Consider the following 17,779-nt stretch of genomic DNA (forward strand, 5'->3'; position numbering starts at 1 on the left):
ACTAAACCAACATGTCAAACAAAAATGTATTGTAAGATGAAAGTAAGACCTGGATTATGTAAGAAAGCTGTTAAGATGATCTCATCTAACAGTGAAATCTGCAATCATGGTGTCAGTCCTAACAGTTTTTAGCTGGGGAGGATCTTGACAGAAAATACTGTGTGCACATTGATGCATATGCCTGTCTACACATAGGTACATATAATACAAAAAAAATTTAAAAGAACATTATTATACAAAACAAGAACAGTATGGGTTATCAACATATACTAGTAAAGTGAGACTGTCTAGTTAATATATGCTGGAAAACAACATAAATGGCCATTACCTAACAAATGACATTGAAACTTTCCCCTACATTTTTCAGACTTGGCCCTAATGGTGTTACACACCCGTCTCTGGAGAAACCTGTAACAACAAATATGTTTACCACGTGTTTACTGTAAACATTAAGTACCTTATAAAGCTAATTTTTCATGGGGTCAGAAGCTATTCAGATTCCATTCAGAATCAATGAACAGCTGAAAGGTAGAAGGAGACAAAGAGGTAAAGCTGGTAGTAACTGATAGTCATGACTAGTGCACTCAGTACCATTTCTGTTTGGACCTTCTGTGCTGTTCAAAGCTGTCATTGAAGGCATGGGGAAAGGCTATTTTAAATTACACAGTAAAATACCTGATGGTACTGAAAAATGCAAAGTGAGGAGAGTAATCCTAATTATCTATAACAGAACGATTAATTACTACCACTTTGGAAACAGCTTTCAAAACCATTGTGCATAGCCCTTAGGACTTCTCAAAAAGTCAAGTAAAATGTTGGCAATTTTTATTATTGGCAGTGAGAACAAAACAGAAAACATCCTTACATCTTTTGTATATACTATACCCACATGCTGAGTAATACTGACAGTTCTGCTACTTCAGTCCCAGAAACTAACACAGAATTGTTTGAAAAATTATAAAGAGAAACAAGAAGGATCAGCAACATGGAGACACATTCATTTTATATGAGATTAAATTAGGGAGTGTGATGGAGAAAGGAGAAGATAGAATAATTACTTGCTCCAGTAACTGCCAGGAGACAGGAGAAAAACCGATAGTTTTCATTGATTGCACTGTTTTCCAAATGCCTTCTCTTGGTCCCTGCTGGAGGCAAAATGTCCAGTTAAATTGATGGTTTGATGAGATGCAGTATGTCTACTGTGTTGTTCTCAAGCGATGTTTTTTACATCGTGCATAATTCCTCAGTTTGGCTGCCTTCATGGGCATCTGGGGTACAGCAACAATGAAGGGAGATGCCAAGGAAGGTCAAATCAGAATAGTCTGCTTTAAGGCAGAATCTCTTGAGTTTTAGGGAGCACTCCTACACAGCTAAAATGTGTAATGAATTATGAGTGTGATGATGACCTTCACCAGTTGTATGAAATATGTATGAGCAATTTTTCCATGTCCATCCTGTGAGCTTGTAAAGGACAATTTTACACTTCTTTCATTTTAAAAACAGCATCAATTTGTGGAAACAGAATGATGGGAAATCACCGTCTCCATAATTATCATGTTTCCTGCTCACTGCTGCTGCCCCTGTAATGACATAATCAGTCATTGAGTTCTGATGTTGCCCAGTTAATTTTTGTACTTTGCCGGTGTCTGTTACCTTAATTGTCATGGTAACAGATGGTTTTGATTTCTTATTAACCTATTTTAACATTACATTACTAGGAAGGGTCATGAAAGAAATAGCAACAAAAGTGTTTCAATAATCTCATAATGCTTAGAGACAAATATCTGGGTATAACACTTCCTTTTCAAAAGACAGACTTAAAAAAATATATTAGGTTTACTCAAAAACATGGGTTAAAAGAAAATAAGATGAGGAATTACAGAGTTTTGTTCATCTTTCTCAGATATATAGTTGATGCTTCTTATAAATTAGGGTCTATGAGTTAAAACTGAAGAGAATTTTTAACATAGATTTCATCATCAGTATAATAATATTAACTTTGGTCTGAAAAGTCACAAACTATTACTTGATCAAACAAATTATCCATAATAATAATCACATTATGCAAAGGCCTACATTATTTGTGCAAATGTAGTGAGGTTTTTTTGATGATTAGGAAATCTAGATTATGTGCAACTGAAAGCATGTAGTTAACAATAAAACCAGAAGATAAGCACTTTTATTCTATACTGCTAAATGACTGGAATCTTCTACATATTTCATAACATACTAAGCAGATTCACTTTTAAAAGCTTTATCTCAGATCTACCTTAAAAACTACCTTTTTTTACTGTACAATTTAGCATTTAGTCAGCCAATATAACAAAGACCTTAGAAATGCAGTGTGCACATATGGCATCATATGCACAGAGCATCAGTGCTCTTCAGATACTACATTCTCCTGGGAATTTTCAATGTCTTTTGACCCAATTCAGATAGATTTAAATTCCATTTATTTTCTTAGCAACTTAATCTTATTTTCCTAACTATCAAGGTGGTTTTTGGTTTTTTTGCAAAGAGCAGTCTTTACTGATATAAAATCATCATAATGTCTAATCTGTTCCAGAAAATATTTTGTTAGCATATTGAAACCAGAAAGCCGTATGGTTTTGGTGTTGTTTTTTTTTTTTTTTTTTTTTTTGTTAACTACCAAGGATTCTGCAACTGACTGATACTGATTATTAGGTGGAAAAGTTAATCTTTTCATGAAAACACCATCCAAAAAATCCCTTGGAAAATCAATGGGCTTGGACTACAATCCCTGGAGTGATAAAAATGTGATCTTCTTGGCATCATTTCCACTGTGCAAATCAATTTATCTAGCTGCAGGTTTGAGCCCTAGCAGAGCTTGCTGCAGTGGCTTGAGGTGCCATCACCTATTTATTCCTCCTGACACCTGGGATGGGACAATGTAATAAGGGACCAGCGCCACATGGCACAGCTCACAGTCTGTGAAAGAATCCGAGCCTCACCTTCAGAAAGTAGCGCATGAAAGCTGTGAATTGCTTTGAATTGAAGGGCTGGAAATAGCTTCTTTTGTCGAGTCTGCTTTAGGGGCAGTCATGCCTGATGAGGAGGTGGGAGAGACAGCTGGCAACGGCAATGCCTTCAGCTGCGGCAGTGGGAATTTTTGGGACAGCCTTGACTCTGACTCGGGGTTTGGTGGCTTCATTGCTTTGTAGGAGTTGGTGCAGCTCTCAGCTTAAATGCCTGAGTCCTTGAGAGAGGACGTAAACGTTTCTATGAGGTGAAGAGAGACAAGAGTAGTAATAAATGCCATGATACAAGACAGAAAAGTTCCATTCTTTCTGTAGTGTAGGGTGCGAAGATATGGGTGCTGAATGGAAACACAGATAGGCTGCAACACAACTTTATCCACGGTAAACGGTGTTAATTTAGCTCGTTCATTTTCTTTGGAAGGAGAACTAGTTTCCTAGGAGAAAATAAATGGGTGGGGGGCACCCTAAGGAATGTGGCATGAGGTCACCCGGGGAAGCCAGCGGAGATGGGGCATACGGGGCATGGGACGGCGACGGAGAGCGACTGAAGCAACACGGTAAGTTACAGAGAGCTGGCCCACAGGAACAGGGGTGCCTGCTGAAGGCTGGCCTTGGAAGGCGTTTTACCCAGCAAACCCACCAGCGCCCGTGCCGCGGGAAGAATTTAACCCTGGCACGGCACGGGGAGAGGGGTCCCGGCAGGGCAGGACCGGATAGGATATCTCCCACAGCACGCCATCCGGGCAGAGCCAAGATGGCCGGGAGCGCCGCCCCGGGGCGGCGGAGCTCAGCGCGGGAGGGGCGCGGCCCGGCGGGGGCAGAGCCACCTCCGCCCGCCCCTCGCCGGCCCGGCCCCGCCCGGCGCTGCCCCACGGCTCCGAGCGGCCACGGCAGCGGCAGCGGGTGAGTGCCGGCGGGCGGGAGCGGGTCGGGGGCAGCCCGCCGTCCGTCCGTCCGTGCTGCGCAGGGAGCCGTCCTTCCCTCCCTCCCTCCCTCCCTCGGTGCCGGGGGCAGAGGCGCTGCCCGGGCAGCGGGTGCGGTGCCGCTCTCCCGGGCGGGGCCCGCTTCCCGGGGCTCCCTGCGCGGGCGGCGGCGGGAGCCGGATCCCGCCGGGCTGTGGGGAGCGAGCCGCGCTCTGCCTCCCAGCGCCGTCCCGCCCGGCCCGGGGGCCATCGGTGCCTGCGGGGGCACAGGGGCGCGGTGTGTGACAGATGCCCGTGTGTGTGTGTGTGTGTGCGTGTGTGTGTGTGTGTGCGTGTGCTCGCAGCGATTCGGCGTCCTTCTGCCAAATAAGGAGAAGTTTAATATCCATACCACCGATATACTGCCTTGCAGCAGTGACATTGGCGTCAGGAGAATCAGTCTAATAGCTGGCGTGCGCTTTTGATAGTTGGTGTGTTGAGCATCTACAGTAGCAAGCAAGTATTTAAGTTTTGAAATGCTGAGCATCCCTAGTCCTTGCTCAGCCGCGCTTCTCTGATCTCAAAAGTCTTGCCGAATAATGTAGAATTTAACTTTTTTTTTTTATTTTAAATAATGCTGTTTATATCGATGATTTATATGTATGAAAATAATTAGAAATCAGCGTGAATTTAAAGAGCTGAATGTAAAAAAGAGCCTTTCAAGTGAGAAGAACGTCTTTAAAGAGAAGACAATTATGCCGTTGTGATGACCAATATCAAAACCGGCAGTCTGACAAATAATGGGAGTGTAAGCGTTCTAAGAGATGGGTCATATTTTCCTTGCTGGCTTGTTCTGTTTAGTGCGGAATCCAGCAAAATCCGGAAGTTTGTGGAGTTCACCCGAGGCATTTGCAGCTGTGCAGCCTTGCTGCCCTGCCCTTTGCAGCCGTGGTCCCACGGCAGCACCTCCAGTTTCGATGTCACCTGTCGGTCTGCAGCTGATATCCGATGCAGTGCTGCTTGTACCATGCACTAGGGATGAAGCTGTGGTTCACCTGGGGCTTTGCCCCAAACCCATGCTGACGATTAAGCTTGCTCAGGTTTGCATGCTAAAAAGAAACAATTTTTTTGCATGTGAATTTTGGATCTAAAAATCAGACTCTGCTGCAAAGGTTTTTTTGCCTCTTGGGTAAATCATAAGGGGTCAGGAAGTGGAACTGTGTCACTCTTGACTATTTTAACTCCATAAAAAAAGAAAGGAGGGGAAGCTTTTCTCTTAGGAAGAGTTTGTGATGCATTCAGATGTCTATTTTTTAACTCCACTTTCATACTAGTGCAGAAATCCCAGTTTCTTGAACAACAGAGTGAGTCTCAGTGCTCACTGAGCCCTTTTTAGCTAGTGCTCAGCTCCAGAAGCTCTCAGTGGCTTTTGTTCCAGGCTGCATTGTTGGCACACATGGAGGCTGCATTTCATGCTTTGCTTTGTCTGTGATGTCCAGTTTGTTTGGCTTACATCAATGCCAGTTTTTGCCTAAGGAGTTCAGCATCTAAGTGTGTCATTGTGTTGATGCTGCTTTCCACAAAAAACACCTTTCAGGCATCTGCAGTTGTTAACCTCGGGTGCTTTGTAGCCAGGTAGTGTTGTGTGTGACTGTAGTGCTGCCATATGCTGTGCCACATACTGCTAAACTGTTGCAAGGCATTGGTACACATTGGTGCAAATTGCTGCGTTTCATGGCAAAGAGGTGCCCAGGTTATGTTTGGCAGCGTAGTAGATTCTCAGGATCATTTTGGGTGGCAAAAATGTTGACTGCCTTAGGTCATTTGCATAGTTTGGATCAGTTCTGCATTCAGTAGCAGGTATTGAGGAGCTGCTGTCCTTTCAGACACCATGTGTGTCTGTAACCAGCAACATCTTCCTAGCATATGTAGAAAGCTGTGGTGTGGTTTAAGAAACCAAATTTACCACATATTCCAGAGAGAAACTTAAAGGCAGATGTTCCATTTAGATTGAGGCTATCGATGGAAAGTTGCGACGCCCCTGAAGACGTGTGATGTTAGTGAGTTGCTCTGATTCTGTGGCAGCTTAAGCTCATTCCTTAAAACAAACAACTCTCCTCTTCCTTGACCTTCTCACATCTGTCATGTTTTGAGATTGGCTCTTTATATTTGTGTGTAGAATGTAACAAAACTAAAATTCTAAATTATCCTGTAGTCATGCATCTCCCAGCTACTGGGATTTATGAAGTGTTCTGACATTCCTAAAGAACTGGGAACATGCCAGAATGGTGCAAAGGATTTACAGGATTCCTAAGAAGTTTGTAATTTTTTTTCCTTTTTAGACCACAATGAATGTGGAACATGAAATTAGCCTCTTAGTTGAGGAGATTCGGCGGCTGGGAACCAAAAGTAAGTATTGTAGTACTTCTGTATGGATGTGGTCACATTATACATGTATGTACATACATGTCACCATGCATGCATGTCATACACATGTAGTCGTGTTTCATCAAACTAAGAGCTTGGCAAATTCAGATGAGCAGGTAACCTGAAAACCTGCATATGCACTTCATGTTGGACTGTAAGGTACTGCCTGTGTTCCATCCTTTAAAGTAGTTGTGTTCTGAAGTTAAACATTTAAACCTCTGCAGCAGAGAGGATGGAGGCCTGCAGTCCTGCTCCCTGAATCAGCTGCAGGAGTTACCTTTTCTTTAGGCTTTCAATACTTGGTACAGTCACCACAGAAGGAAGTTGCAACTTCTCCTTCCACCTCCTTTCTTGGTGACTTCTTTGCTTCAGAATTCATGCATTTCCATTGTGTTCATGATCTTACTATTTGGAAGAAATTGGTCTGTATGCCTAAAACTAATCCAGGAGTTATATGTGTAGTTCCAAACTTGCTTAAATTTGCTTAGGAGGTACCATTTTCTCTTAAGATTCTCTTTCATTGCTAAAACTCCTATTTCTTTACAAATATTTGTGTAGTTTGTGGGTATGCTACCTGCTCCTATATGTCAGTTCTGGTGCCATTTGTTCAGTTCCACTTGTTTTTCAAAACCTAAATGCATATGTACATCTTGCATTTTTTACAACTGCATCTGCTTTTTAGGAATAACATAACTTTAACATATATTTTTTAAATTTCTGCTTTGTGTGAAAATTCACATTGCAGCCTTTTCAATGTGACCCTCAAAATTAATGAGTGGAAAAATTGTGAAAAAAATATTGTAATGTATGGTTTAGATTCAGGTTGGAGGAGCAGGGTGTTGGACTTTATCCTTTTGGGTCTCCCTCAATTTGAGATATTCTAGGATTTAAATTATTTGAAACTCATTTCCTCCAAGTGCTATGAAGAGGTTCAATAGCCTGTGCTTGTCTTAGGTTTCAGAAAGTCATCAGTAAAAGTAAACAGAGCAGATATATGGTCCTTGATACAAGTCTCTGTAAGGAAAGGCAAAGTTAGATTAGGCAGGAGTTCCGCCTAGTGTTTATCATCAGCATTCATAATATGATCCCAAATAAACTGGGAAACACAGTGGGGTTTTCTTTCAGTGTTCTCTGTGCCACCTTATCTTCCCAGGAATCTCTAACTTGAAGGAAATCTACGTGATGTCTTTTATTTAGATGCTGATGGACAAGTGAGTGTGAAATTCGGTGTGCTGTTTGCTGATGAGAAGTGTGCCAACCTCTTTGAAGCCCTGGTGGGAACGCTTAAGGCGGCGAAACGACGGAAGATCGTCACTTACCAAGGAGAGCTGCTTTTACAGGGCGTTCATGACAACGTGGATATCATGCTGCTGCAGGACTGAGGCAGTGTTGCAGCTGTGTGTTAATGGAATTGCTTGAAACAGTTTGATCAATCAAACAATTGTTTGGTTTTCCACATACTCTTAATAAGGCTGATCATTCCAAGGCATTTTGATGTTTTTTCTATATCTTTATAGTCAAAAGAAAACTGTCCTATTTTGGAAAACATTCCCTTTTGTAAGTCTTCCTAAAATGGTACTGTATGTGGGTAATGTAAAAGATGCCAGATCTTTTTCTCTCTTTTCTTTTTTTTGTTTCTTTTTTTTTTTTTTTTTAATCTCAGGTAATTCTCTCAAATGTCTGGTGGTTATTTTCAACATATGAAGAAGAGGACTGGTAATTTAATGTTTACAAATGAAAATGTGCCATGAAAGTATAAAATAAAAGCACATACTTAAATTTGTGTTATTCTTACTGCTTTTGTTTCTCTTTTTATTTGCAATCTGAAATTAAAGCAAACTGAATCCCTTCAAGGAGCATATTTAGGCAACTGTTCAGAAAGCACAACAGAGAGATAGAAATAATTTGGCAGCGTGATTCAGTAGAAGAATGACTGCCCTTTGGATTGACCAGATTGTGCACAAGAAGGCATGAATGTTAAACATACCTCATTCATCTGTGGCAGGGCAATGTGCTTTTGTTTTCTTGTCCTCTAGACTTGTGGAGGAAGTGGGTAAGGAGCTCCCTGAGTGCTTCCATGCAGTGTCAAGCGGAAGTTAGTACAGCAGCTTCAGGCTGTGATTCCTTTCCTCATAGAAGTCCTACTCTCTCTAAATCTCTCCAGGCAGTAGGTGGCAGGGGAGGGGAAGAAAAAAGCCCTTTTGATTGTTTTCTAGCTTACTGCCAATTCTCTTTATCAGGTAGAAGTGTACCCTCCAGTAGACAGAAAAAGTTGCTGCATGAGGAAAGCAGCTGTGGGTAAGCAAAGTGCTTCCTGCTCTGTGCTTGCACTCCACAGCTGCAGCTCTTAAAGTTGCAGGATAGGTGAATTTCCCTTAGCAGCCCTCTACAAATGCAAAATGTTTGAAAAGTGTCTTCTCATTCACACATCCAGCAAATGTGTGCATTGTTATGGAATCTCTACAAAGCTGTGTATTTCCAGCTGCTACCCCTTTCGACTTGTTTTGCTCTGCTTTGTGCAACAGGAAAACAACTTAGATCCTGTGTGGAAACAGATCTGGGCTGCCTCTGCTTGTGCTGGCCCCAGAATCTGGAGAGCAGGGAAGTGATACACAGAGAAACTTGAGCTGTCTGGGTCCAAGCCAGCTGGAGTGGAGCTCAGCACAGCTTACTGGCTCCAGGGCTCTGCCACTCTGGTGCAGCTCTTCTGCTTCCAGACCTGAGCTGGCAAGTGCCTGCACCCCTGTGCTCCTCAGGCAGAAAGAAGGGGGACAGAGATGCCTTTAAGATGCCTTCTGCCAGGGAGGGAGACCAGACAGCTGTGAGTTGCCAGACAACTACAGCTGGATTTTCTTCTGCTTCTGTTTTGCTGTAAGAGCCTGGATTGTCTGGATTCACAGAACAGCCTGAGTATGCTGACAGATACCAACTGCTTTGTGATTGTCTGAGATGCCAGTTTTGGTACAGAGGGTACCAACCTATCCCAGCCAGGAAGTAGCTCTCTGTGCAAGCTCATGACAGCTCTTTAGCGCTGAAGGGCTCAGCCTTGAAAATTTAGTAAAAACCAAACCAGTAAACGTAAGGCTCAGTGCTGAGTTTGAGCCAAGACAGGACTAGGAAGAGACCTTTATATCTCTCTTACTTTAACAATACTAATAAAAGTGCTCAGGGCTTCTGGGAACACCATGTAGAAAGAGACTTGGAATTAAAATAAATGTAACAATCAGAGGAGAGTGTAGCTTTGTGTACTGCCTGGGGCAGTTGAGTTTCATTTTCTCTCTGATTCTGAAAGCAGGAGAGGAACAACAGGAACAAGGATGTATATCTAAGAATTTATGTCCAGTGCAAAGTCTAATCCAGTATCTACTGGCCTCAGAACTGTGTAGGGTTTTCACTTCAGGTTACAGACAAGCACTGTTGACTTTCTAATTTATTTTTTTCCCCAGAGAAAATAAAATACTAACATTTCTTCCCGTCCATGGGACAACACATCTGTTAAGGAAATAATTTCCACAGCAAATGGCCTGGATATGAGACGTAGTTCCTGGAGCACTTGATACAATAATAGAAAGCTGGGGGCAGGAATTACCTATTTCTATAAACAGTAGTACAATCAGCACTCCTCTGCGATGGGTTTGTGATTGTGCCAGCTATGGCTCTGAAGGAAGTTTGCAGGGCAGCCAGGAGCACCAGTCATTCCAAAACGGAAAGTAAAAAATGTGGGGAAGTAGGAAGAATCAGAGATTTTTGACAAGAGCTATCGGTAGCTGTCACCTGCCTGCGATAATGCTGGGAAATCAGTGGAAGTGTAGCTTGGCTAATTCAGTCTCCATCTTCACAAGATCTGAGAGCATGGTGGAAACTTGAAGAGAGGTTGGATGAGCCCCAGGCAAAGCCAACTGATACAATTTAAGGTGTCACCTGTGCATGTCTTCAGCTGGGACTGTTAGAGTAGATTGTGGAGTGGAGTGTGTGCACTCACACTCACTCATCTCAGCTGTTTCCGTACAAAATCCAGTGACTGGAGATAAATGTGCTTTTCAAAGGAGTTTTAACTAAGCTGTGAAGGTGCTGAGGTGCAGGTCTGCATAACCTCTTGTAGAAGGTGGTGACATCTTAGACTTTGCAGCTATTTCTCTTGTGAGCATAGTTTTTTGGGGTTTTTTATTTTTTTATTTTATTTTTGCTAGGAGCGTGAGCAAAGCAAGGATTGAAATCTATGCAACACTATATTTTAGGTGCCTCTCTTGTTGGAATGAACTTTGAAAATGCATGTTGTGTTTTGCTTTTTTCTCATGTTCCTTCCAAAGCTTTGCTGGAGGTATTCTTTCTGCTCTGAGGGATTTCACTTGATGACAGCAATGTCACTTTCGCCATTCATTCCTGTGTAAATCTTTGCCACAAAAAAACACTTGAAGGAAAGAACAAGAGGAAGAGAAGGAGGAAGTTCTTACACACTGAAGACTTATTATATTGCCATTGGTTTTATTTTAAATTACTTTTATAAATAGGCTGAGATTCTCCTCTCGTCTGGCAGCACAAAATATTACGCAGGTTTAAGGAGTTGCAGAGCCTTTGCTAAGGTGACACTGCACAATTGTCACAGGACTGGCCTTATGGGTCCTTACTAAAACACTAACCCTTAATGATATCTTTGTATCATCTCTACCTAGTATGCAAAACAGTCCTAAAAGCTTGTTCCACAGTCTCCATCAGAACTAATGTTCAGCATTAATTGAAAATCCTTTGTCTGATAACATTATAGGAATCATGCTTTCAAGGACTTAAAAAAAGCACAATGTGTTTCTTCTGGAAACTGGCAAAGTCAGTAATTTTGCAAAATTCATGATCTGCCTTTTCTCTCAGCAGCAAAACCCATACCAGTTTAGATCTCCTAATGATTTGCTTTTCAATGCAAGATATCTTCAGCATTTTGATCTGAAATGTCATTCTCAAAGAAAGTCAAGAGCAAGTTGAAGAGCTTCAGTGCAATGATTTCCAGGATTCTGTATGGTTGGTATTTCCAGGTACCTGTGGTTTAAAAATAAGTTGAATGGGTTATTTGAGGATAAGTGCTTGACAGTGTTTCTAGAAAGCAGTGTTTTTTACATCTAGTTACATAAACTGCCTAGTGTGAAATTATTCTAATAAAGTTTTCCTGAGGGTGGTGGTTCAGTTTGGTTCTGCCACTCTGAGTGCAGCTTTAGCCACAAATGCACTGCAGTGTGTATTTAAGCAGCTGAAGCCAGCCTGCTGGCACACATTTTGAGTAATACACCAGAAGCAGCATTATCTTCTGGTGTAGCCTAGATGTCATTGCAGATTATGCTTATCTCTGCCAGAGCACCTGAGTGATTCAAATATCAGCCTGGTAACCTAGAGAGGGAGTAGTTTGACCTACAAATGCTCTCCTGAGTCTTGTCTGATCAGATCCAGATCAAAACTCCTTTCACAGAAATGCTTAGAGTCAGACCTGAGCATTTGCCAGTACAGCATTTTCACAAATACAGCAGCATTATATCCATGACCTTGTTCCTTTTTGTAGCTTCTTCCTGCACAACCTCTGAAAGCTGAGTGACACTAAGGGTTCTGCTGTCACCTTGCCATGCTTAAAGCTCTTCTCCAGAGAGGACAATGTACCATGTAATTGTATATGCATACTATGCATACTTATTGCTACAACAGGGATTCAAAACCTGACTATTTTTTTCCCAGTGGGGAAACAAGCAGTAAAATGGCAAATATGTTTGAATGGGAATATTGTGATCTGCATTTCCTGGTCTTTGCTAAGTCTGCTAAATATCACAGAAGATCATGTTAGTAACATGGATAGTCTGTATCTTCCAGAATTAAATATTTTGCAAAGTTTTGGTAATAAAAGACATATTACTGCCAGGTCTTTACTAGTCAGGATGCCTTGGTCCCTCTGCAGCTGATGTTCTAAAAAGCTTCCTTTATAAAATCCTATTTTGGAGCACAGTATGACTTTCTTGGAAATCTGCTTTCAGTTTTCTTAGGGGAAAAAAAGAAAGTTAACAGTTGTTGAAGACACCATGATTCATCAGGACTTCAGCACCATGAAGCAGTTCACACAGAGGTCAAGATACAAACATGGAAATAACTGCGTTGCAGTTAACTTCAGTGGCATTGGAATATTTAAATTCAAGTATGTGATATCTGCAAGCTCTGGTAGCTCCAAGTCCACAGGCACCAAAGGTTTCACCGGAAAACTTTGCTGGGAACATAAAATCATGCAAACCTTCCTACATCCAGAGGCATTGCCACCTTGTCTCCACTGAACACCACCGTGCCTGTCTCAGACACATGACCACAGGGAATCAAGACACACATATGCCCAAAGGATGTGTGTTGGGAAGCAGGGACACTGGGTAGTCCTTAGCTTTATACAAAAATGTCTGTAATTTCCTCCTTAAGCACCCCCTCGGACATCTTTTATTACTCTGACATATTGGTTCTGGCCTGAAGGGGGTGGGAGCATCAGCAGCAGGTGGGTGCAGATTGCTGCCAGGCCCCTGCATGGCACATGGTGTGCCAAAAAACATCAGCGGGCAGAGAGAAATTGCTGTGTGAAAAGCTGTGCCCCAGGCTCCTTGGGAAGCTGCTCTGTGCTTCTGTGTCAAGCAGCACTGAGGTTGAACAGTTTGCTCAGTGCCAAGAGTGGATTCCCTAACCTGTGTCTTTGTGTCTGGAAAACAAGGCCTCTCTGTGTGCTTACATTTGCATTGTGTTCCACTCCAGCACGTCCAGCCAGCTGGCCCCATAGCAGGGAGCTGCTGGAGTGGGACTTCTCAGAGTTGTTTTCTTCTCTGTGAACACTTTTGGCAGTTTATAAAGTCATAGAACGTTCAAATTGGAAGGCACCCGTAAGCTTGTAGCGCACGTCACTTGGTTCTCTCTCAGACACCTTGCAGAGTGAAAAAAGGAACTCCCAATCATTCTTGGGACCCCAATCATAAATGTGCACCCTAGTATGGGTCTTGACAGCTTTGTTGAGATTACTGAGATGCCTTAAAATATAAGAATACATGGCCCAGAGAATGAAGGGTTAAAACACGGCAATACCACAGTCCCACTGCTTTGCTGAGTTTAGGCCTGTACACAAAATGCTTCCCCTACGCTTGAAAGCAGCCAAAGACAGCAGGGTTTGCGTTTGGATGTAAAAGTCAAACCTTCCCCTCTGCGGTCTGCAGCCCCAGCAGGATGTTGTGGTTGGTGACAGCCAGGGGTGAAACCCTTCTGCAGAAAAGAAAACAAAACCAGCTCGCGTCAGCAGAAGCAAGAGGGAGTAAATGGTACAAGCACAGCAAACTAAATGATACTGCGAAGTTTTGCTTTATGGCAATCCAGACTACTACTCATGATCATGCAAGTACATATTTTAAATTGCTATGTTTTGAACAAAAAAAGAAACATCACTAAAACTGTCTAGAAAACTCCTGACTTGAGCTGTTCCTTGCAAGTTGAATGTGCTGCTGTCAAGTCTCATGACAGTCTCCTTTAAATTTAAGAAACAAAACGAATCATCTTTGCATTGTTAGTTACAGATGATGGCAATGATCTTGGCCAGTTAATGATGTCTTTAGGGCAAAATGCAGACAGTTGTCATTTTATCCATTTATAATTATTTTTTAAATGGCAGTGCCATCCCTTCTCTCCCCTCTGCCTCTCCCACACACACTCAGCATTTTATGAGTCAGGCTGCAAGAATATCAAGAGGCTGATGCAAAAATTAGATTTTGGAAAGTTCTTTTTTAAAGAATGCTTGAGGTGCTTTTTCTTTGCCTTCCTTACTTTTCTGGTCATATTTCCAAGCTGCTGTCTGCAGTACAAGAGTAATGTTTTCATTAAATCTAAAATCTTGAGGGTATTGTATGGCTAAGGTGAGGCCACAAAAGAAATACATTTTCTTTGCGTCAAATTTCTAAGAATGCTTCTGTATCTTATAGAATCTTTATTTTTGCAAGCATCTAGAGGCCAGTGGGGCAGTTCACATGAGATCAAACCATGTATTAGGCTGTGGCTATAGAAGCAAAGAAGCAATCAGTGTGAAAACCATGAGTTTTATTACTGCACTGACTATCTAAGCACATTCCCATCCTCAGCACAGGTAGTGTGAGAGCCACCCATGTGTTACATCATGATCCTGTGGCTTCACAACCACAGCAGTTGGGGCTACCATACCACTAAACCAGATGGTGCCAAGGCCACAGCTTGCACATAAAATCATACTCTAAACACATCTGTCTCATGAGATTGGTTTTTATTACCAGCTTAAACCATTACCATTATTGTTTAAAAAAATTGACCTGGCAGGATCTGTGTTTCAGGTTTGAAGGTTCACTGGGGTGGTGCAGGGTGCTGGGTGATCTGGTCACCTGGCTGCTGGAAGGCAGCAAGCCTGGGACAGAAGCCTGGGGTGAAACTTCTGAGAAAGTCTGAAGTTCTACTGGGTGCTCTGCCCAGGCTTGCCCATGGTAATGAGAAGAGGCTCTGCCCCACAGACACTGTTGTCTCTGCCATGGATACAGCCATGTATCTCCTCACCTGGAGCTCCACAGTCTGAGGGGTGAGCATGGTACTTCCACCTCCCAACCCTGAGATGTGCCTTTTGGGGCGACTATCAATAGGGTGATTATCTCTGCCCTTGTTGGGGAAGGTAAAGTGTGAGTCTGTGCCATTATAACACCAGCAGTTCATTTTACAGGTACCTATTCTCTTTTGTTTTAGTTTGTATCTCTAGGGTATGCCCAACCAATATAATCATACCTGTTGTGCGACAAAATATCTGCATCTTTGCATAATGGGCAGACAAAACAACCTTTTGAATTCTTAACCCATAAATCCCAGAAGATGTTCTCATTAAGGCATCTGATCACAGATCCTATCCCTATGGTTTTTCTGGTAGCACCAGTTTTTTTGTTGGAAAATCTCCAGAGTAAGTATTGTTCCTTTGAATTTGTCCAATTATGCACCATAAAGCCAGTCCTAACTGCAACACCTGTTTTACTGATGTAATGGTGCAAAGGACAGTATCATCTAGACTTTCATTTAGCTGCTTTACAAATATTTTTCTGGTCAGACTTTTATTCCACTATTACAGCAAAAAGATTTTTAAAAATCCATGTAAGACATTGTTTTGCACTGGGTTGGTAATAAGGTGAGAGAGAGATGGAGAGAAATACAGTGCAGGGCTCTTTCTGGATTTCAAAAAGAATGGCTGACAACAAGTAGATTAATAAAATAGCCATTGAATAAGAGGATAAAGAAAGAAACACAGTAAGTAATTCTTAAGTACCCACAGCATCAGACCGGCCCCATATGTATTTTCTCAGGGCAGAACCTTCTAAGGAAAAGTTCTTCCTTTATGTTCCTTTGAGCTAGTAAATAATTTCCTTTAAAAAAACCCAACTCTTTTCCTGAAGAATGTTTTCATGTAAGCTTCTCACAGCACTTTCAGATGAGGCCAAGGCCAAACAGGATGGTGTAATTGCTGGTACCAAGGGCAAGCTGCCCACAGGCTCCTCTCTGAATAATGGGGTGGCCAAGTTTGTCCCATGTTGAGGGGTCAATCTGTGCAGCACAGCTGAGGCTGAGGGCCATGCTGGATGTGCCAGGTGGCACAGCACAGGGCTGGCACTGCTCAGGTCTGCTGTGGAGGGTGATTGGTTCCTTGATGCACAGCGTCCTCCTGGTCAGGGTCACTGCATAGATGAATTTCAGTTGATTCCTTTTAACAGTCCTCCTTGTCTCACTGCTGAAACGAAGTCATTTAATGTACCAGTGGAAATGGGAAGAAAAATTGGGGAAGTATATTCTGATGTTGTTTTCAAGGTCTTCATGAGAGCTTGAGTGTTTCATGTGTTGGAGTGGACATTAAAAATTGTCCCAATGGGAATTTTGCCAAATAGACATTTTCTATAATGTAAGAACTACATTGTATCGCAAAGTGTTAGGATATTAAAACCTACTTAATCCTACTTGGTGTCATGTGTTGCTTCTGGGCCTCCCTCTTGCAAAATTTTGGTCTTTTCTGATTTCCAGAGCTGCCAGTTACTCTAATGTTGGCCCATTTTATACAGACCCAGACACTTCTCTACCCTGTCATGTCTAAATGGTCAATTCACCACCCATGGACCAGACTGAGGGAGCTGTGGTTACAGTCAGGGAGGAAGTGTGCAGCAGTGGCAGAGTTTCATTTTGTGATATTCACTTGCTTTATTCCAAAAGACATGCTCTCTGCTTTTATTTTTCACAGAAATTTGATTTCTTACATGGTGGAACAAGTGAAGCAAGGAACCTCATTAATTCCCAAACTTGCTTGTTTTTCTTATCACTGTTCTCCCGATATGACAAGAAAAAATGTAGAAAAAATGTAATAAAGGGTTATCTTCCATTGTACATACACTAGGATCCACATTAAGGCTCTATGAAAGATGCCTTTTGTATTTCTAGAACGTTTAACCTCATTCTAAAGCACATCAGATAAGTGCTGTATGATGAATCTATGTACTCATGGGCAAGCATTATCTCCATGTTGATGAGCATTTCTACATAAAAATCCTTCACAGGGAAGATGGAAAGCAGGGTCTCACTCTGGATCTGTGTATGAGTTATTGGTAGCCCACTCTGTTCCACCCCTTCACAAAGGCTTGTGCTCCATTATTTTGGGAGGATATTGATGGGGCAAATGCAGATGGCCAAAGGACTGTAGCAACCTGAAAGATGCCTGTCATCCAAGCTTGAATGGAGCTCCATGGGAGGCAAGGCAGTGCCCATGTCACACTCCCTGCTCCAGACTTGCAAAGGCCTGCCACAAGGCAGAGGTAGCAAGTGAGCTTCTCCAGAAAAGGTCAGATATCTTTTGCAATAGCAAAAACGAATCAAGCTAAATATGTAACTCCTCACAACCTGCACATGCAAGTTCAATTTGCTCTCTCATGTCATTCTTATTGTTAAACTAAGTCATGGCAAAAGGCAGGGAAACTTCAGAAGAGTTATTTTGGTGTGCTTATAATTTGGTAAACTTATAAATGTGTTTTATTCCTTTTTTTCTGTGGATACACAATGGCTTTTAGAAACAAATGTAATCTTCAGACACACCGTGTCTGATCCCATGCCACTAATGACATCTTACTGAGCATCACCAATTGACAACTGTTTGTTCTAAATCCTTTTTTAGAGATTTCCTTTCTTAGCATTTCATATTAGCTCAGTACAAGATCTAAGAGAGTGCAAGACTTTTATACATAATACGTAAACTGCGTGCAAGATGTGTTTTCCCTCCAGTCCTCATGAGCAAGGTTAGAGGCCGAGATGGTAAAGATTATAGTTTTCCTACACTCTGGCTGATGTTGCTTATAGGAATGAAGCTGTTGTGCTCCCACTTTTTTCCACTTCCATTTTATGTAACTTACACAATTTTGTAAGTGT

The 17,779-nt window shown here is 42.2% G+C and overlaps 1 protein-coding gene across 2 annotated transcripts; it reads left to right on the top strand.

Annotated features, from left to right (window-relative positions):
- The first annotated feature begins 3,853 nt into the window (after positions 1 to 3,853).
- On the top strand, positions 3,854 to 7,982 carry ABRACL (ABRA C-terminal like). Of its 2 annotated transcripts, none has more exons than XM_058802631.1 (3): positions 3,854 to 3,902; positions 6,244 to 6,310; positions 7,526 to 7,982. In XM_058802631.1, the coding sequence occupies exons 2-3, from the start codon at positions 6,250 to 6,252 to the stop codon at positions 7,708 to 7,710; spliced, it is 246 nt and encodes an 81-aa protein (XP_058658614.1). In that variant the 5' UTR covers positions 3,854 to 3,902; positions 6,244 to 6,249; the 3' UTR covers positions 7,711 to 7,982. The 2 variants fall into 2 exon arrangements, with proteins under 2 accessions (XP_058658614.1, XP_058658613.1); XM_058802630.1 differs by lacking the exon at positions 3,854 to 3,902 and adding an exon at positions 4,954 to 5,001.
- The last annotated feature ends 9,797 nt before the right edge of the window (positions 7,983 to 17,779 follow it).

Source organism: Ammospiza caudacuta, chromosome 3 (assembly GCF_027887145.1).
Source record: "Ammospiza caudacuta isolate bAmmCau1 chromosome 3, bAmmCau1.pri, whole genome shotgun sequence".
In the NCBI taxonomy this organism is placed as follows: Eukaryota; Metazoa; Chordata; class Aves; order Passeriformes; family Passerellidae; genus Ammospiza; species Ammospiza caudacuta.